The sequence below is a fragment of the Lepisosteus platostomus genome, chromosome 9 (genome assembly GCF_059453375.1).
Source record: "Lepisosteus platostomus isolate fLepPlt1 chromosome 9, fLepPlt1.hap1, whole genome shotgun sequence".
In the NCBI taxonomy this organism is placed as follows: domain Eukaryota; kingdom Metazoa; phylum Chordata; class Actinopteri; order Semionotiformes; family Lepisosteidae; genus Lepisosteus; species Lepisosteus platostomus.
In genome coordinates this window covers 23,655,867-23,677,369 of record NC_142619.1, presented here as the reverse complement: position 1 = coordinate 23,677,369, position 21,503 = coordinate 23,655,867, and the positions used below count along the sequence as shown (strand labels likewise).

Below are 21,503 nucleotides of genomic sequence, written 5' to 3'. Positions count from 1 at the left end.
TTTAAAATCCTGCATGATTTCTGGTATACCAATTAACTTTAAGTGAAACAACTCACATTTTAATTAGTCTAGCTGACATTACATGTTTCCTAACTCAAGTACTCACTGACTTGATTTGATTTTTAAGCATAAATAGGACTGTATTTAGTATTTACTGTAGTTTTTTTGTGTGCCTATGCATTCTTTAAGGCTCTCAATGTCAAATGGGAGTCTTAAGTGTACTTTCGGGTATCTAATGGAAGATGCTTAATAAGGCCAAAGTTCAAACACTGCTCTTCTGGCTTCTTCGCTTTTAACATTACTACGTTGCCATCCAGAGCCAAAAATCATTGACTTCGTCCTTGAGTCATTTAAAGCAAAACTCTGTGCAAAAACAAAATTGCTACCATCAGTAAGAAGCAGCTGTAAGTTGTTAAACCCTTCCAGTTTTATGAACGTTTTCATCAGAGAAATAGTTTTGTGCTTTAGTGGGAAGTTATATACGGTATATTTCAGAACTGTGCCTATGGTTTTCCAACTTTTTGATATTAAGTAGAATTATGATGCATAGGGAGAAAACTATTTATTAATAGGAAAATAATGGATAAGAAGTCCAGAGATCAGAGATTTCCAGAGTGTTGCTCTTTAAAACCTAAAAGTAGGTTACAAATGGATTACAAATCTAAAAGAAAAACTCTATAAGTTTTGATTTTTCATACTGATAACTAATTTCAGAACATCATATAATGACAATATTTTCACATGATGCGTTGTTATACTTCAAATACTGTTCAAAAGCAGACATTACAGCATTAGACGTGTGTGAATATGTAGAAATATCTATAGAACTGCTCCAGTTTTCTCTGGTTGAAAGAGCATGTGTGCCTGTCATACAAGAGATAAGGGATTATTAATGCACAACCTGTTTATATTGGATGAAGCCTCTATATTTCTACACAGTGGCTCCTGGTGAGGAGGAGCAGGTCATTAAAATGTATTTGTGAAAATTTCCCTTACATCAGTTATAACAGGATATAACCCAATGGCAACTTGTTAACTCTTCAGATTAAATTTCCTTTTCTCAATGTGGAATTAGAATGTATATTTACATTAGCAACCTTCAGAAATGTTCTAATGTTCTAATAATCTGAAATATACAGTATAGACTATCCTTGCATAAAAAGTACTAATACTTTTGCTGATTGTATGTGTTTATTACATAGTGTTCTATCTTGGAGATAACTAAGAATTCTAATTTTAATTTATAGGCATGTAATGTACATTTAGCAGTTCAGTCTGTCATGAAGAGAATAGTGGCAACAGATACATAATGGTATTACATTTTGTTTATTTTAATTGCACAACATAATCAATAAGACGTTAATGAACTGGAACCCTTAATCAGTTACTGCTCTTAAAATGCACCAATATTCCCATTTATCACGTACTGATACTGAGAATACTGTATGTTCTTAAAAGTAAAGGAAAAAGACAGATTCTGAATATGGACAGTTTCCTGCCTGTGTTACAGCAATTAATGCCTGACTGTTTAAATATTTTTTAATGAGACAATATACAGAAATCAGTTTAACTTTGTTGTAATCCTCGTGAACAAGCCTCATACTGAATATACATTTTTATTTCAATCTTGAAAAATGAAAAATTTTATTGGCTTATTAACCCTGCTTAAGCCTTGTTAAGAGTTTCAGAAACTTTTTTTTTATTTTTCATTTTGATTTATAATTTAATAAAATGTTTTTTTATATATGATAAGTGAAATAAATGTGATTCTAATAAATAATTTAAAACAGGTGAAATTCTTAAACAAGTTCACTGCATCTTTAATCAAAAGATTTTTTTTCCTATTCGACTTGTTTTTACCTTAATGGTCTGTAGTACTTTTTTTCTTTTTTAATGACTTCATGAGTTATATGCTTAGTACTTAACACATGCAGATTAATTATCAGAAAGCATGGTAAATTCTTATTGAAGTAGCATACACTGATTATAATAATGTGGTTATATGTTTATGCATTAGAACAAAATATAATGTAATTGAACTCAGATTTTGATCAAAAATATAAATAAGTCAATCCATTATGACAGTTTACACAAGGATTCATATAATGAAATTCTGAATTGTTCCATGAAAAACTTGGAGAAACCATCTATTGAACTGGTGTGATAATAACGTAATGTGCTCTTCATTTCCTGGGAGAGCTGCTGAAGTAAGTTTTCGATACATTGTATGGTTTCATACTCTTGTCGTGTCTCATGCAGCTCTTAATTTAAGAAAAAAGTGTATGTGCTGGTTGTAGTGGGGGTAATGAGAGAGTTCCCAGTCCCTAAATGTTTTGATTATAAAATTTAAATGGACTTCATATATGTGCTGTCATCCCTTCAGTCCATGTTTATCTAACCATTTTGTTCATTTAATTATTTACAACAGCAAGAAGTTTTTTTTTAGTCAATTTAAAATTCAGCAGGCCATTTTGGGCTTTGTGGTTTGCTAAATAAAGACATTGACTGATGATATGATGGTTGTCCATCATGTCCGATGATGATGGTGGTACTTTGTGCAGATCATCTGTTTGGAAGATGAGCTGCACGAAGAAACCTGTGAGGGAGAGCTTTTTGAAGTGGGAAAGAGGTTGCACTGGGGCAGTCCCACTCCCTCGACCTCTGAAGCCTGGGTCCCATGGTATGAGTAGTCGTCACAACTGGAGACTTCCTTGGTCGCATTGGATGGCCATGAAGCCTTTCTGTGCCTTGTCATGCCCTTCGCTTTCCATGGAGTGTTGCAACAGTATAGTGTCCCCGTCACTATACTGGGACATTAAGACCCACACAGACCACAGGGTGAGCACCCCTTCCTGGCCCCACTAACACCTCTTCCAGCAGCAACCTTAGTTTTTCCCAGGAGATCTCTCATCCAGGTACTTTCCAGGCTCACAGTGCTCAGCTGCAGTGGGTTGCCAGTTGTGAGCTATAGGGTGATATGGCTGCTGGCAAAGACGTTGACTATGTATAGGTTCACATGTAGCACGTTCAGGTCAACAGTCAAAACTTTACAAATGTGAAAATAACCAGACAGTGTAAGGATGTACAGTACATAAGCCAGAGTATTTCATTAATGATATTGACCCGCCATCGTGGTCTTCCCTATACTGTGTGCTTTTTGTAAAGCAACTTCCTTTCCCAAGCAAGTTAAAAAGACGAAAGGCAGAGTTGTATTGTGTTGTTATCTGGTTGTATCCTTATATGGAAACACATTTTTTTCATGTAATGTTGTTTTCTTCCTTTTACAGACAAGCTAGTCTCAATGAAGCAGCTGAGAAGTATTATCGACTAGCGGCAGGCCTGAGACCCAATGTAAGTACCAGGCTAATAACCCCTATTACTCAAGCTGATGAATTCCCAGCAATTGCAGACTGGGTGGCACATTCATTACCCATTTGTACAATTTAGCCTTGAATTTTTGTCAATGACATGCATTGTCACCTCAATTGACACGTTTAAGTACTGTAATGGCAGTCTTCAAAGGAACCCAGTTTTGTTTTCAGATCATCAATCACAAGCTTAAAAGAAGGGCATAAAATCAGTTTTAGTGAGAACAATGTTTAAACAACTTATAATAATGACTTATACTCTTGGAACTTTGTTTTGATGTTTAGTGATACTTATGCTTGATTCTGGAGCTTTATTACTGGAGCTAAGGAAATTTGGACTATATCTTGCTAATATCTTGAGCAAGATAGAGATCTGGAGATCTAGGCATGCGCATTTCAGGAATACAATCATTTTTCACTTTGCAATCAATATAAGCTTAATGAATCTCATAAGCTCATTTCAGCCTGTCTGTTTTCAGAAACTGTTGCTTATTAGCCTGTAATGAGAATGTCTCTTGATCATGAAAAAGAGTTTTATTAATGATGCATTATTTAGTATTTTAGTAAGATTTGTAGTTGGGAGCGGTCTTTCGGAAAATGTGTGTGTGTGTGTGGGGGGGGGGGGAGGGGTGTCAAGAGCACAAAATCCCCACCAAATCATACATTTTAAAATATGTTTAAAAATTCATCCAAATTCTATGGACATTTAGAATGCAAAATATGATACAGTAGATCATATACATCAAATTATGATAAAGAAAGTTACCATTGTGTGTATTCTATAGCATATTTACCATAATTTAAGTTTATAAATGCAAATGTTGCTATATTAAGTTATAATTAGGACGGTAGTATTTTTCAAACTGAAATAACAAGTACTGTTATCATAAATACATCCATTAATTTAAAAGTTAATTCATTCTACAGTTTGCTCTTGCTTGAGGAATGATTGCATTACTGTATATTACTGTATATACTGTATATAACTGAATGCAGTTTTTCAAATATACCCAGCACTGCCTGACTGTGCATTGTGGGAAAGAGAGAGGTGCAGAATGGTAGTGTAGATTTTGGACAAATGCCCAGATTCCTGAGATGGAAAAGAAAAGCAAAATCATAGTGCACTTGATACAGTGTTTACACTTGTGACAAAGCATCTAATTAATCATCCAAATATTATCTGGAATTTTTTTAATAAAATGAGAAGCTGATTTCTCTCCAATAATTGGTGCTGTTATTCGTGAGAAATTCCATCATTTATGACTGGGATTCCACACGCTGAAAGTGTTACCCTTTACCTAGGGGAGAGGTCCAAAGGAATACTATCCAAGACAAAACGTTTATATACTAAGAGGCACTAAGAATGCAGAAAAGGCTGTTGAATTTTTTAGAATATTCTTAGAATATTTTCTTGATTTCCTAGAATGAGTGTGTCAGATGAAAACAACAAAAACATAATTGTAAGAAACTATGATATGAAAGGCACATTTTTTCAAGACATGCAGTTCCGCAAAGGTTCTATTAAGTGAAAACAAGTGATAATTACTGATGTTATTTAACATAAGTGTAATTTTGACTAGGACATTTAAAATGATTGATGAAGAAGTTATTGAGGCAGCTACCAATCACTTGAAATTGGTATTTTTTTAATTTACATTTACATTAAATGACATCAGCTATCATTTTAATATGGTAAACAATTAATCTGTGTTATTTACTATAGTTTGTTCTTAGCCTTTTAAAACAGTTCAGCAAATTTAAACCTGCTATATTTTAGATAGCTATTTAGAGTAAAATATCTTCCTATAATGTATTGTGCTCTTTAAGCATGTTCAGTTTTCAGTACTTGATGAGCTTAGTGCAATGAATCACTGTATAACCTTAAAATCAATATTGGATTTTACTACAAGTAACTATAGCTAATTAGACAAGTGAGAATAAACAGATGTGAAATTACCTTCTCTAACATGAGTTCACTGTTTTCATCCAGTAGAGAATTGTTGAAGTACTATTGTGTGTCTGCATTTTTTCTTTTTGTTGTGCTTCACCACTTCAGTAATTAACAAGAAAGGCTTCATTGTTTGAGATTTTCCAGTTGCTCATTATTCACATACATCAAAAGAAAGCACTTTAACTTGAATGACCTATTTTATGTCACTTGCCATAAGCTCAAAAAATTGTTTAAATTGAACAGTGGTTTCCATTTTTTTTTCATGGACTAAGAGCATCTGCTCTTCATTTCTTTATTTAGGTAAAGCCTAATACACTAATGCACAGTTAGGTGTTGTATTGTTATTGTTCAAAGGGATTTATTTTATCTGCCACATGTTTATTTTTTTTAACTTCTTTTATTCATTTTGTCCCTTTACAAATTTTATATAGTGACCTACAATATAGAAAGGGCTACCTTACCCAGTCTATTTAATGTGTTCTCTTGTTCTATAAATATTCACTGTAGTTGACTTCCACTTCCTTTGGAAGTAGAGCATTTTTGTTGAACACGTCAGTTCACTTCAACTGGAAACTGGCGTTCTCTTTAGATCTAAGGCTGAAATGCTTCCCTCCCACTTTTCCTGTAAATAATCAGAACAAAGTCAGATAAAATACTTTTTTTCCTTTCTTAGGTTTCCATTTCTGAATGGCATATGTATTATTTATAATTGCTAAAAAGTTAGGCTTTTTCCTTGCTTTTTATTTACTTTGTCATCAGATGGTTTTGTAGCTTGACATTGCCCCCCCACACACACACACTTTGTCCTCTTTCACTTTTAAGTAGCTGTTTCGTTAGACCCATCAAATGTACTCCACATCTGGTGGTAGTCTCATTACAACATGCGGATGGTGAAAGAAGGCAGGCTCTTAAAAGCTTTCCCTTAACAACATTTACATAGAAGCCAGCAGATTCCCTTGTTTTGGATTTACAACCTCATAATGAATCTGTGCTTTTGCAAAAATGATTTTAATTTGGAAATTATTCTCTTAAATCTGTGGCAGTGATCAGTGCTGCTCTAGCTGCACGTGAGATTGTAGGCAGAGAGAGGGGTGCTTGTCCTTTCCTTTCCTCAGCATACTGTCAGATCCAGCTGTTTTCATTTGAAAACTTCAAAAAGCTGGTTTGATTAAATTGTCCCCTTAAAAAACACACTCACTCATTGAATAGTGGCTGAGAACTTTACCCCTTTGGTAAAACAAATAAACCCCACTCCTGCTGGCTTAACCAAGATAAATGTAGGCAAATTTGTGTCTGAACCGTATGTACAGTACATAACCTTTGGAGCAGCTTAGCGAGGGACAGTGCACTAGGGAAAATAGACTCAAAATCTTAAGCTATTGAAGCTGTTGAGAAATGTTCTCCCTGATCATCAGCTCCTGCAAAATGAAGAACCTTTTAAATGTTGACCACGTATATTGCTTTGACAGTTATTAGCTCCAGATCATCCTAGTGGATTGGAAACACATGTGGTTTCATGATTTGTTAGTACTGTATTGCAGTGGTGATTTTCTGCAACTAGCCTTATAAATGGCCAGTGCTTTACACAGGTTGAGGATCAGACTAGGGACACAGAATATAGATAGAAAAGTCCTTTGATGTCCTTCTTACTTAAAGCACAAGCATAACAACATGAGAAAGATTACAAAAAAGAGGAATCCATTTGGTTGTCATTTTTGTGGAAGTACACTTTAAATATAGATTGTTGTGGCTCCGAGTATACCATGATAGCTGTTTAACCTCCATTTTCTGCAGAAAGTCCCAGCTGTCTCTGTGTGAGAAGACCTGCACCAATAGGTTTGAACCTTTGAACCATTGAAGTTTCATCAGTGCTATGAACTGCTTCTGACAACATCTCCCAGATTGCAGCAATATTTGTTTTAGATACACATACTGTACACATTGGGTCACCGTGTCCTTGGCAAAATGCAGCCCCTTCCACAAACTGGTCCTGTGCAAAGTATTTGGCCAGTTAATTACCTGTCAAGCAAGAGTTTTCTAGTTAGATCTGACATGTTAAAATCAACAAGAACTAAACAGGAGATGATTGGATGAGACAAGAGATGTATTCAGTTGTAGACTATCACTGCCTGGTTGAAAAGATCTGACTAGGAAGTTTTTCTTGTTGTTTTTTTTTCCCTTGAACCCAATGATTTTTTTTCTGTGACCCCTAACCTCTTAGAAAGACCCATTAAGATTTTTTTTTGCCCCGTAGCATCTTAAAATAGGTGTTAGTATACAATGATTCCTGTCACGTATCTCCTTCAAATCATATGCTACAGCTTTCTAAGATCTTCGCTATACTGTGATTAAAACCATTCTCCTACCATAGATTGCCTTGTACAGTGTATATTGCACTGATACCACTTACATTTCGTTTAGATGCTTTGGCAAGTCATACTGTATATGAATAGTGTAGCCTCCTGTGGGAAGAAATTAAGAGTACTCTAACCTTTCTATGTATTGTATAAGCATTATGACATAAACAGATGGTGTGTGATTAAATCAGGAACTATGGGTGAAAATTATTTATACCTCCAAAGAAAAAAATAAAGAGAAATAACTTTGTGACTTTCTACAGACTCTATGCGTCATGCTGTTTGTTTTCATATGAATAATTGTAATAATTGATTTTTTATAGCCCTTTTAAATGGTTTAATGCCTTTATGTAATAATTGTACTAAACTTACATAAATCATATACGTACATAATTTATAGTTTCTGGTGTAGGCTTTTTTATTTAATTTTAACCAGCACGTTTCCCATTAGTCCAGGTATACTTTTTTCATGTTTCATACTATCTTCTTTCACATTCTTTCTTGTATCATATACAGTATACCATATATATCAGGGGTGTGTAGTGGTTGTTAATGATAATGTGAAATATTTCAAACATTATAATCTCCAATAAATTTGCAGTTATGGAGAAAATTTCCTTAATTTGCTTTCAGGGTGCAGAGTTTCTATGTATGTAAGTAAAATTCACTGTATTTTGTCTAACTGTAGGGTTCTACAGTATATGCAGTCCAGTGTTGTAAGATGTGCAGGTTGAAAGCTTACATGTTGGCATGTACTGTATAATGGCATCTGTGGAGAATTTCTGAGTCTTAAGCAGTAATTTTCCATATTTTCCTCATAGTGGTTTACAGAAAAATGCAGACATCCCTCTGTTTTATTGTCATGTTTAAAATGCTTTTTTGTGCTACCTTATTGCTTACTACTGTGAAACAAAGTGGAAGTTAAACAAAGTCCTCCTTACTCTTTAATACATTCCTGTGTTTTTTACTGCTGTTGTGTGACTCCCTGCAACTGCTAATAAAGATACTTTATGGTGGCTGAAAATATATGCTACATTGAATGAAGCTTACCATTCTGTAAGACTGCAGGTCTGTTGGACAATCACATCTTTAAAAATGCAAATGTGGTTCAAAGTGCATGTTTCAGTGTTTAAAAGACACGGTTATTTTCTTTTGCAATCAAAAATATTTGCCATTACATTTTAACTGTCCTTAAAAGATTCACCATCCTCTCATATGTCTGACATTAACATTGACCCTTTGAGCCACCATTTAGCATTTCTTATATGTGTATTTTTTAAAATACAATAAATAAAAGTTTTACTTTTATACCAAATGGTTTTTTGAAGGCCTTGCTAAATATTGGTTGGTTCTGTTTCCTTAGAGGGTTTAATATTGCATAGAATATGCACTACACAGGTGTCCTAATACAGTTACAAATTGAAATCTGAAAACAAATTTAAGTACCAGTTAGAAACAGCCTGAGGGAGATATTTCAGTATTAAAACACTGTAACATTATACAGATGCAGCCATTCAAAATGCGCGGGCGATACCGCATTATTTTTCGGTGCGCTGTACGCAGTCTACCGCGAGTTACCGGTAAATACCGCTAGTTACCGTAAATTCTCCTATAATACCGCAAGCAAAATAATAGTATCAGGAATTTCTGCAAGGTGGAGCTAATAAAGCTCAACCTCTCATGTTTGAGCTGTCACCATCAAAGTCTTTATGTATTGCCCTGGTCCACATTCTTTTTTTCATTGACCGTCTTTGTAAAAGTAACACCACAGCATTTCACAATCACGCATTTGTTTCCAATCATGCAAAGTACAGTAATTTTTGAGAATCGATTCACCATGCCTTTCACATGCTAATACAAGAGATTGATTTAGGAACATAAACATATTACCATATGCAAACTCTACTGTATACAGTATGTATATGTATATTTAATGTCTTAACTGTGCCCGTTTAAGTATTGAATATTTATATGGAATTTTACCACTGAAGGGAAATCTTAGTGCCTGAGCATAAAAAGAATAGGAGCATACTGTAACGCGTGTGAAGGTATTAATTGATATTGATATAAGTGATATTAATTTTGGAACTTAAACATACAGTATATGGCTGATCTCGGTACTTTAAAGAAAACATACACACCAGTATTCCATTTCTCCCTAAACATTTTAAGCATCGAAGTCTTTAACTAACGTGATACCGGAGTCAACAAGCATACTTTTAGAATTTGATTAAAAGGGAATATAATATGGAATCGCGTATCTAAAGAAATTAATAACGATATAATTATATTCATGTTGCAAAAAAACTGCAACGGACATAAAAACTCCCTTGCTTTTAACAGAGCATTCCATAATTTCTAACTACGAAAATTATTTAAACTGCAACACTTATCATTCAACCAGAGCTCGAAATATCACAAGGATCCTCTAGAGCACAGCAAAGACTGTATTAAAAGAATCGCGTATCTAAAGAAATTATAGATATAATTATATTCGTGTACTGCGACAGGGCTGTGTAGGGCTGTTTCACCTCTCTCTTCATGTGACTCTATTCAAAAGCCATTTAGCAAAGAGTGGATGAGAAGAGTGACAAACTAGTATACAGTACTTTAGATCTTTTTTTCTGAACCGGGGAAAATCTGATCATGTTTCTCTATAACAATAATAAAAAACATTGCCACACCCGGACCGTTAAACCAACGCATTAGCACGTCAAAGCCCATTGAGGAGCCGGGCGCAATAACTGTTTTGTCCCTTGATTTACTGATCTGCATTAATTACAGAAATCGAGTTCCTGCTCTTTGCAGACGACCTGGTCCTGCTGTCGCCCACAAAACAGAGGCTGCGGCAGAACCTGGCACTGCTGGAGCAGCACTGTCAGACCTGAGCGCTGACAGTCAATCTGGACAAGACCAGAGTTATGGTTTTCCAGAAAAAAAGCCAGACCTCCATTAGTCTTCCTGAAATCGTCAGATTCTGAACGAATAAAAGCATCTTATTAAAAACACGTTTGCGTTTGTTTGGGAGCTATATTATGTGTTTTTCATATGTAAGATATAATGATGTGTTCCCGCTTACACATCGCACGACTTTAAAAGCTAGAAAAACAGGTTTCGATTCACATTATCTGGTGAGCCTTGTTTTGTCAAAGGACAGCACAAAAAAAACAGACATTGTGTGGTACAGAACGGAGCTCAGTCAATTCAAACAAGTTCAGCGCTGATTCAGTTTAAAAAAAACTGCGACGGACATAAAAACTCCCTTGCTTTTAACAGAGCGTTTCATAATTGCCAACTACGAAATTTATTTAAACTGCGACACTTATCATTCAACCAGAGCTCGAAATATCACAAGGATCCTCTAGAGCACAGCAAAGACTGTATTAAAAGTATACTAGTGACAAACTAGTATACTTTAGATATTTTTTTCTGAACCGGGGAAAATCTGATCATGTTTCTCTATAACAATAATAAAAACATTATTTTACATATCACCTTTATGTGATATCACCTTAAGGACAGCACATACAAGGGTTAATTGCACAATGGACCGCGCAAAGAAATTTAATATAGTCTTCTTTAGGTGTGAGGGCAGGAGTGGATCGCAGAAGGCATAATCAGCAAATTAGGAAAACAAAGAACAGGACAGGTGAGACGTTTATCCAGAGAGCGAGTGATCAGAAAAAGGAACAGCTGTTACACCCAGGTTTTAGCTCTCTCTCTGCTAAATGAATAAAAGCATTTTATTAAAAACGCGTTTGCGTTTGTCTGGGTATTTACTTTGTAATCTGTGGTTTACATCTACTGTATTGCTTTGAGATTCCAGATTCCCTGGTTCAGAAAAAAGACGATTAAAATCTGTAATCTTATTAAATAAGGAGTCTTATTTTCCCGTCTGTCCTGGCTTTCTCGCTCGACCTCCCCTCCCCCCTCTCTCCCTCAATTCAATTCAATTCAAGGTGCTTTATTAGCATGACAGATGGGTACAATCGGTGTTGGGTATTTACTTTGCTTTGAGATTCCACTTTTAAAGGTGATATATAAAATCAAGGCTTTAACTTGCTTTAACTCCGCAATGTATTTAAAAAATAAAAACGATTACAATCTAATCTTTCCACGTTTGATCCCAAGATCCCAAGAAAAATAAATCTAAACGGGGAGAAAGCTATGCTGAAAGTTTATTAAGATACTTAGAAGACAAAGATATCAATTTATGTTGCATGTGTCTGATTGTGAATCAAAAAACACATATATTTAAACCCGTGTTTGCGATTTAAATCAATATAAATGTTTATATTGTAACGCATAGGTGACTATTCATTGTTATTAAAATGACTTAAATTCAATCATGTTGTGATATTTAGAAATATAAATTTGTTTGGTGCGAGTGAGGTTTTATTTAATCTCTGACCAAGGGAAACGTTTCATTTTTTCAAAGAAATGTTTGTTAAAAAAAGTCATGGTTCCACAGTGGGATTCGATCACAGACTGTGTGACATGGGAGTCAGGAACCTAACCCACAGCGCCACCGGCAAGGTCACATGCAGAGTGCTGAAAAAGCACTACAGAAACATTATCAACAGACAATGTACAGCGTGTACTATTCTTGTGTTGCGGTACATTAATATAATTATATCGTTATTAATTTCTATAGATACGCGATTCCATATTATATTCCCTTTTAATCAAATTCTAAAAGTATGCTTGTTGACTCCGGTATCACGTTAGTTAAAGACTTCGATGCTTAAAATGTTTAGGGAGAAATGGAATACTGGTGTGTATGTTTTCTTTAAAGTACCGAGACCAGCCATATACTGTATGTTTAAGTTCCAAAATTAATATCGTTTATGGCCTTCACACGCGTTACAGTATGCTCCTATTCTTTTTATGCTCAGGTACTAAGATTTCCCTTCAGTGGTAAAATTCCATATAAATATTCAATACTACAACGGGCACAGTAAAGACGTTTACTGTAAATCTTTCTACGACAGACCAACGGACCACAAGTGCCCCTGTCGGTCAACCAATCACGTACCGCGGTACCGCGCGTCATCATGTGTCACAATGCGCAACGCCGTAGCCAATTACCTCCGGTACGTGTGTGTACCGCGCACTTTGAATGGCTGCATCTGTAAGTGCATTCATTGTAAGAAGGTACATGAACATAGTAAACTGAGAATCGTAAAAGTGCTTGACTTCTCACTCTTATGCACAAAAGGAGAACCGTGCAAGGTTGAAACATATCACATGGATGGCAGTATTATATGCGGGGGGCTCCTTCTGTATGTGTATGATTGAGTAGAGAGTACTGCAGTATTCACCATACATTTATCAAGTCGTCTAAATCCTGTAGTGTTTTAATTTGTCGGTCTTTAAATGGACTTTGCTTATACCAGAAATGTAGTATAACATTGCTTCTATTTTGATGGAAGACAGCTTGAATGTTGGCTGTTTTCTAGGATGTATCGTAATTTTCCCCAGTGGCATCAGCAGGAAAAAACATCAGGACACATCTCCAACTTCAAAGATCCTTTTGATATCTGCTGTTACAAAGGGGGAGAGAGGCTCTAAAATGCATGTTGACACATTGGCCACAAATTGCAATTTCTATTTTCTTTGCAGTGTTACAGATTTGATGCAGTAACTTTACAAATAAACACTATGTATTTTAAATAAATTCTAGAGCATATTCTTGAGATTTAAGCTTTCTCTTTTTGATCTGTATTAACTAAGTGTATGGTAAAACAGAATATTTGTTAACATTGCAACTCTGAAAGCAAAAGGTCACATTTGTCAAGGTTTTTGTAGCCCACAGAGGTTTATTTTAATTATCTGACCTGTGGCATAACTGTCTTCTATGCCAACCTTGAGTTACTCTGTTACTCTCCTTTTTAAGCATTAGATCACACTTTGCTCTGCATTATTGTCCCAGTCGATGTAAAAGGTCTAGCAGTAGCTAGAGATTATTACTGCCACCCTGTAACATTCTTAAAAGCACCACAGACCACAGATTTGTTCATCTTGTTTAATGTAGTTTTAGTTATGCCAAAAATGCGTATAGGACCCCATCACTCCTCAGGCAGGAAATGAACAACTGCAAGATGTCAGACTGCTAAAGAGCTTAATTAAACTCAGGTTTGGTATTTGATTGGTACCGTAGGTCTTTTTTTATAAAATAATGATTCTGTTACACAGTAATTACTGACCCCAATTGTCTTTTGAAAATTAGTTTTCCCATTTTCTGGACACTCTCATAAAAATCTATTTCAGATTCATTCATTCCCAGAATCCTAAATTCTATATTTGACCTTTTTTAAATGCTAAAATATTAATGCACCAAATTAAAGTGAAATTACATTATGCATTGCTATTAATTTCTTTGAAGGTAGATGTTATTTTAATCATATTAGTCAGTTAATCAAGTTTCAAATCCCCTAAGAGATCTAAAAATATATCCTGGCAAGAACAGGCAAGATGAACATCAGTGGTATGGGAGTGGTGTTGTATTGGCTTAGTAACACCTCTTCATAACATAGTGTGACACATATTTATACCTCAGTGAAACAGGTAGTCATGGATGACCACTTAAGAGTTCCTTAAAGACTCAGGTGTGCTTAAAAAAGATTAAATATGAATGAAAATATATGTCAGATAGATTTTGTTGATAAGAGTTTCTAGGAGTGCCAATAATTGTGACACGTGTTTTTGAGAAAGATTTTGATTTTTTTATCAGGATTTTCTTTCTTTGAATAATTTTACCTCACTGATTTCTCTCGTATTTTCAGTGTAAAATCAAGCTGATAAACAACAAAGACTGTTTTTCAGAGCCTATTTTGCTCCATCTTTACCAAGGGTGTCAATAATTCTGGAGGTCACTGTATCTCATATTTTAAAATGTAAGTGTAGCAACTGGAACCACTGTACCTTTAAAGTTGGCAGTAACTTCCAACCCTGAAAGTGATATTACAAGTAACAGCTTGACTGATTGGTATGCTTCCATGGTCAGGGCTAAGATTTATTGGGTTTTTTTCCATTAATTTCTGTTGAATTCGATGGTACTGGAAAGGTAGAGTCCCGTTTCTGTAGAATCAAAATCAACTTAACTTTCTTTTAAACTGAATTTGAGACAGAGAAAAAAAACATTTTCATCAAGGTTATATCCATGGATCTTGTTCATTAAATTCTTTTAACACGTTTGCTTTTCTATAAAGCCTTTAACTTTAATATTTTAAACATTCTTTTTCTTATTTTTGGAAAACTGTTTTAATGCAAAAGGGGGCCTATTCAAAATGCTTTAAGAATTAAAATAAAATGTTTTTTTAATATTCATTTATATTTTAAATTGAGTCTGCATGAATAATCTGACTAACAACATTTTCTATGTGAAAATAAGCATGGATAGTGAGATATTTGCAGTTGCCTAAAATATAAAAAGAACATCAACATTTAAAAAAAATAATTAAGACATTTGTGTTATATATCTCTAGATATGTTTCACTATCTGAACAAACAGAAATATTTTTTCTCTTTTCTTATTAACTATTGTAGAACAGTTCTAGTTTTTAGCTTTCTCTAGAAATATTTCTGCTTTACCATTAATTATTTATGTACAATAAATAATATATATGTACAATAAGAGTATTTCAACCAATGTTTTCTCTTACTAGCATTGTATTTTTAAATATTTACAGCTACCTTTAAAAAATGACAATTTTATTTTGGAGTAGCACTCTTTATAAATTCTCTTTTGAGGAGAGGCTTCTCTAAAAAAATATTTATACATATATATCAATAGTTAATATGACAAATGCCATTTTTGAAATCCAAAGAAAATGTTTTTCTTTGTTGTTAAATGGCCTAACAATGAATTGTTAATGAACAATTCTGGCTAACTGATGAATTGCTTTGCTTCTGACTTTAGCGTTAATATTTGTTGCTAATTCTATAACTGTTTTCTTGTAGTACCCAGCTGCCTTGATGAACCTTGGGGCGATACTCCATCTCAATGGAAAGCTACAGGAGGCAGAAGCCAATTACCTCCGGGCTCTTCAACTCAAACCCGATGACATCATTACACAGTCCAACCTTCGGAAACTGTGGAACATAATGGAGAAACAAGGCCTGAAAACTTTGGGCACATGATATTTGTACCTGAACATGAACCACAGGGAAACTAGTGAAGAATTAAACACATGCACAAATAAAACTGTCATCTACATCAGTGAATTAAATCTGGTATTTGAACCATACAAGGTGTCAAAATGTTGCTTAAAATGAGTGTCTTCAAGACATGCTGTAACTGTGGGGGGCCTTAAAAAGGTTTTTAGAACTGTCAAAAACTAGCAAGAAGCCCTCCCTGAGTTTAACCTCAGCACTTAACTTGAAGGGGGACATAGCTGCATACTTGAAGTCTTGTGGTGAAGTTGATATTAATTAGTAATTGATGCTTAGCTCTCTTGAGGCATTATTTGTCCTGAGGCCATGTAAGTTGGTAAAACAATGAGCTCAAATTAAAACCCAGGAGTGCAATGGTGAAATTTAGGTCTGTTTGTAATTTCCTAGAATTCTAGCTAATCTGAAAAGCTATAGTTTCATAAATACAACTAAGTACTTGTTGGCCTGGTGCTGTTCTCAAAGAAACATAGCCAGTGGTCAAAACATCCTGTCTTTTGTAAGGTAACCTTGAGAACTAGTTGAACTGTATGCCACCAAATACCAAGCCCATTAGATTTCTGCTAAAACCCTATTGGAGATTGCTGCATTCGCTTTTTAAAGCACCTTTATTTAATGGTAACTAATGGACAAAAGTTGAACAAAGTTTGAAATTGAAAATTCCAAAGCTTTAATAAAAACTAAATAAAATAATTAAAAAAATGTTAAGATCCACTTTCAGTGCTGTTCAGCATTTTTTTTAATGAGGCACATTCATCTGTAGCACCCCTTTCATTAAAAATAATTTAAATTGCTATTATAGTCTTATATTAATTGGGGCTTCTGTTACTAAAACATTTTATGTTATTGGAAATCTGCTCTTTCAAGGGTTTTGATAATACTTTTGAATTGAGATTTGACAATGCTATAGAATACTGATACTTTTTTCAGATAATTTTCTAAAGATTTACACATCCCACAGTATTTTCTAATGATTGTATGTCTTAAAGTTTAGAAGGAATGATTCCATTCTTTAGAGCGTTTTACCTCATTGTCTAGTTCATTGAATATTTAATTGAAATATATTTAATAACAAAATAATTCTAAGAATACACTTGCCATTAAACAATTTTCTGTTCCTTCACATTATCATGTATTCCACAGATAATGGATTTCAGTTCTAAATGTAATGGTTTAAAGCAAGCAAGCTTGTACTGTACAATGTTGTTGGAATTAGAACATATCACTCATTTATGCTGTTTATGCAAGTAACAAGGGAAGTGATCAGTTGCCTTTCAAAATACACTGGGAAAGTGTTGACAGCAATGCAAATTTCCTTTGCTTATTGGATAAACACAGATTTTTGTAATGTACCAGAAGCCCTAATTATAATAAATCATAACAGTCTAAATGAGTATCTGATTATTTTTAAATAAATGGCTGTTAATTTGAATGCCTTCAACATAGAAAATGTGTTTCTCTGCAAAGAACCATCAGGGTTAATGCTATTAAACTCAATAGTTTGATTTTTGTTAAATTTGTAACAGCAAATTCTGGCAAAGTATCATTGTGGCGTGGATGAAATGTCACAAATAAATGAACAAAAGTTAAATAAAATTTAAATTTAAAGGGCTACTGACCATTGTATCATAAATATTTTAAGTATTAACACCAATCACTCATCAGATTTTCAAAATCCTGAAGTGTTCCTTTCTTTATCGTATTCCAGACAGCATTATTAATGATTTAAAAAAAATAAAATCTGTGACATATTAAGAGTTCAAAATGCTTCAGCTTCTGATGTCTTTTTAAGACGTGATTTTCAATGTCTTAATAAGACGTTTTACCAAAATAAAACGTCCACCAAAATAACCCTCTGTCTCACTACATGTAATAGAATTTGCTAGTAATATATTTGTCAGAAAAGAGTAATTATAACTGTAATAAATATATTCCACAACCTGACTTGAGCAAACAAAATGATTATCTCCAGATGTCAAGCATTTTTATTTTTTGTAATTATTTAGCAAACAAACAAAATTGAAAAATAATAATACAAAAAATGAAATGGAATGATTTGTGTTAAGGTTTATTTATTTAACATTGATTCGCCTTTAACATACTGTGAACAACTGATTTTGCTGTCTTTTACGTAGACTGTGTAAATGACATCTTTGGATTGGTTGGAAATCTGTCCTATTTAATGGGCTTCTTGGCAAAAACGTCTGTTTTGGTAAACGGAAATTTAGCCCTTTTCAAAGATGCCCACTAAAAATGTTTGCTGAAACAAACTAGTCAGTTTTTAATTAATTAGTGAGGAGAAAGAAACATCCAAAGCTCCACTTATATTTATTTTCATGTGTGAACAGTAGGGCATGACATCTGTTCAGCTTGGCAAAGAGCCTGATGACAATTTTACACAATTCAGTCTCATATAAGATGAACCAAGAAATGTACTTATATAGGAAGTCACTTCAGTTTGTGTATTGCCTTTTTATAGGAAAGTGCTATGATTTAAAAGGGAATTGTAGAAAACATAACCTAAGATATTGACTCCCACTATCATTTGCCATGAGAGCTGCAAATATATTCCTATAGGTGTATTGAGCTGAAAGGTCAGCCATTCACATTAGGATATAATATTATCATAGATTAAAACTTGATGAGAGTAGAGTCTAAAGCCATGAGTGATTACAATTCCTAACCAAATAGCTGTACAACTGTTGCACTCCTCTAATGATGCACAACCATAGAATTATTTTATATATATAAGGGATTATTCAAATGTATATTGTTTTGTTGTTATTGTTATTTCATTGTATTCAGATGTATAAATAAACTTTAATATATAATAGGCTGCATTATTTCAATGCTGAAAATTGTTGAAGTTTGCAAGTAAAATACAACTGCAGAGTTGCCAATGGCAAACATACAAGTGGACTTCTTAACTCATTTATTATTCAGACTAACTGTTTCATCCTTTTACTTACTGTTTCTGATTCTGTGTCTCAAAATATAAGATGTATTACATATACTGTAAGTAATTGTCTGGATGTCATAATTTGGCCAATTGGAGCAGCCAATATGTTCTAACTGCAAGTATTGATCTTCAAGTGTCAGTTAAATAAAGCAAAACATAAGAGGTCTATAAAGGTGCATAAACCTGCAATGGTACAGTGATGTTTAGGTATTTATAAGAGACAGTTTTAGTGATTGTTTTAAAAACTTATTTTAAATGTCATTTGTGGTTTTTGAACTTCTTGTCATCCCATGTGGTTGTTAGCTGACTAGCTGGCACTGTTACACATTTCTTTTTTCACAAACTGAAAATGTAAACATGACTGTGGCAAGGTGGCATGGCAGTTAGCGCTACTGTCTCATAGCTTCTGGGGACTTGGGTCCGATTTGGGACACGGTTGCCTTTCGTGTGGTTCTCTCCATGTTTGCCTAAGTTTTTACCTGGTGCTCCAGTTTGCTTATATCATCCAAAGACATACTGTCTAGGTTAACGGATGTCTCTAAATTGTTCACGTGTGCGTGTGCCCTGCAATGGGCTGGCATCATGTTCAGGGTGTGGGCCCTCAATGCCCCCTGTGATTCTGAGGGTGTAGCCCCAACCTTTCCTGAGAATGAACAGTTTCCTGATAGTGGATGGAAAACATAACTTTCATTTATGTGTGTGTAAACCTTTTCTTTGAGTACAGTACTAAAATAGTAGTTTTATTAAGATAGTAAGTACTTCACTAGATACTAATGGATTTTACAGACCACCATGTAACAGAGACTTATATGTACTGTTGGCTTCAGTTGAAATAAAAAAAAAAATGATGCCCTAACCCAAACATCACCAATGTACCTGTGGATGTATAGCATTTTTTATTTGATATATTCCTTGTAAGTCAGAGTCAGGTCTCTGTCCTTCCATGGCAAAACCAAAATATTCAATTTTTACATTATCGACACAAGTGTATTCCATTATTAGACCGTTATAGCTAAATGCTGGTTTGGCTTTGATTATTGTGCAGGAAAAAATGCAGCTTTTATGTGTTCATTCTGTTTTGTTTATGTTATTAAAAACAGGTTCAAGAACAGAAAATTGCTGTATGATTACTGATCTGTCCAGATCAATAGAAGAGTCCTTGGTGGTTCTGTAATTTTCTGTTTTGATCAAAGCAATGGTCACGTGTTACATGTGGCTGTAGTAAATGGTTGAGTCTGTGTCAACACTGTGTTATAGTAGCAATGATAGCTGGGTCTGTCACAGAGTGAAATATTTAACCTACAGTAGCTTCTGCTGTGGGACACCCATGGCATTGCTTAGATAACTTGCTAATTCTTCTTTTAGAGAAATAATTTTAAAAAATGTTAAGCATTTCAATATATGTCTCTGCTCAGGGATTTCAAATGGTGGGTTATTGAAGACAGTGTTTATGCAGCACATGGAGAGTTTACTAAATTTAAAGTTTTATTTTTTGAGAATTGTTGTATTTGTATAAATTATCAAGATTTGTAGCCTTTCCTTTTGTAATATAAAGCAAATAATTGCGTGCCAGTTTAGGCTTTCCCAAATGTTTTCCGTTGTTTCTTTTTTTCCACAATAAAGTAATGGTAAAATGCTTTCATGCTGAGACTAAGAGTATTTATTATGATAAAAGTAGTACTGTATGTACCGTATGATAAGAACATTGCACACCTATGTTTCCAAAGTGGAAATGCCACAGTGAATACAGAATGAAAGTAAAAAAAAATTAATGAAATCATCAACTACAATGCAGATTTTTTTGTAATGTTTTTAAAATCCTTACTTCTATTTTGTGTTCTATAACACTATTACAATAACGCTAAGTATTATTTTCCCTTCATTGACTTTTTTCTTTTTCTTATTCCACTTATTTCTACTTGCAATGTGTGCTGGTACACATTAGTAATGATGGCCTGCCACTGTCAACAGTAACATTAACTTTATTATGAATGAGATAAAAAATATACTTTGGTTTTTGGAAGCAACCAGCACAATGGCGCAGTGGTTAGCATTGCTGCCTTGCAGCACTGGGGTCCAGGTTTGAATTTGCCCTCTGTGTGGAGCTTGTATGTTCTCCTTGAGTTTTGCATGGGTTTCCTGCAGGTAGTTTAATTGGCTTCTGGGAAAATTGGCCCAGGTGTGTACAGTATGTGGTTGTGTGTGGGCCCTGCGATGTAGTTGCATCTCAAGATGTATCCATACATCCTGGTATGTGTTTTAAACACTAAACAGTAAAAGAGTTCAAGATTGCAGTAAACTCACTGCTCCTTTACAAATTTTGATGTCAAACTGTTCATTCTGTATAAATCACTCTACCTATATCAATGCTATTTTCACAGAATATTAATTGCAAGCAAAAAATGAAGTCCACTCTGTTATCTCTGTAATACAGTCGGTAATTTTAAAACCCAAACAGAACTCTGAACATAGGACTGACTTTATTACTGTGGTTATCGTAATGAGTTTCTGTAATTAAAATCCCCATCATTTTGAACTACATAAAGTAGAATAAACCATATAGATATTCCTGTAAAATACTTTCATTTCAAGATTTCTGAGGAGCCAACATTTCTAAAAATCCAACACCTACCCATGAGAGATCAAAAAAGCTTGTAGGTAGGTGGAAATTCCAGAAAAAGACTTAAAATACAGAT

The 21,503-nt window shown here is 34.3% G+C and overlaps 1 protein-coding gene across 2 annotated transcripts in view; it reads left to right on the top strand.

Annotated features, from left to right (window-relative positions):
* Positions 1–20,447, top strand: part of LOC148654652 (protein O-mannosyl-transferase TMTC2-like) — a 167,296-nt gene extending 146,849 nt beyond the window's left edge. Inside the window, exons 11-12 of one of the 2 annotated variants that reach the window (XM_088647218.1) lie at positions 3,288–3,351; positions 15,639–20,447. In XM_088647218.1, the coding sequence (XP_088503344.1) occupies positions 3,288–3,351; positions 15,639–15,818 (244 nt within the window). In that variant the 3' untranslated portion in view covers positions 15,819–20,447. Of the gene's footprint in view, positions 1–3,287; positions 3,352–7,113; positions 8,701–15,638 lie in introns of those variants that run through there. The other variant, XM_088647219.1, reaches the window with a different exon arrangement.
* The last annotated feature ends 1,056 nt before the right edge of the window (positions 20,448–21,503 follow it).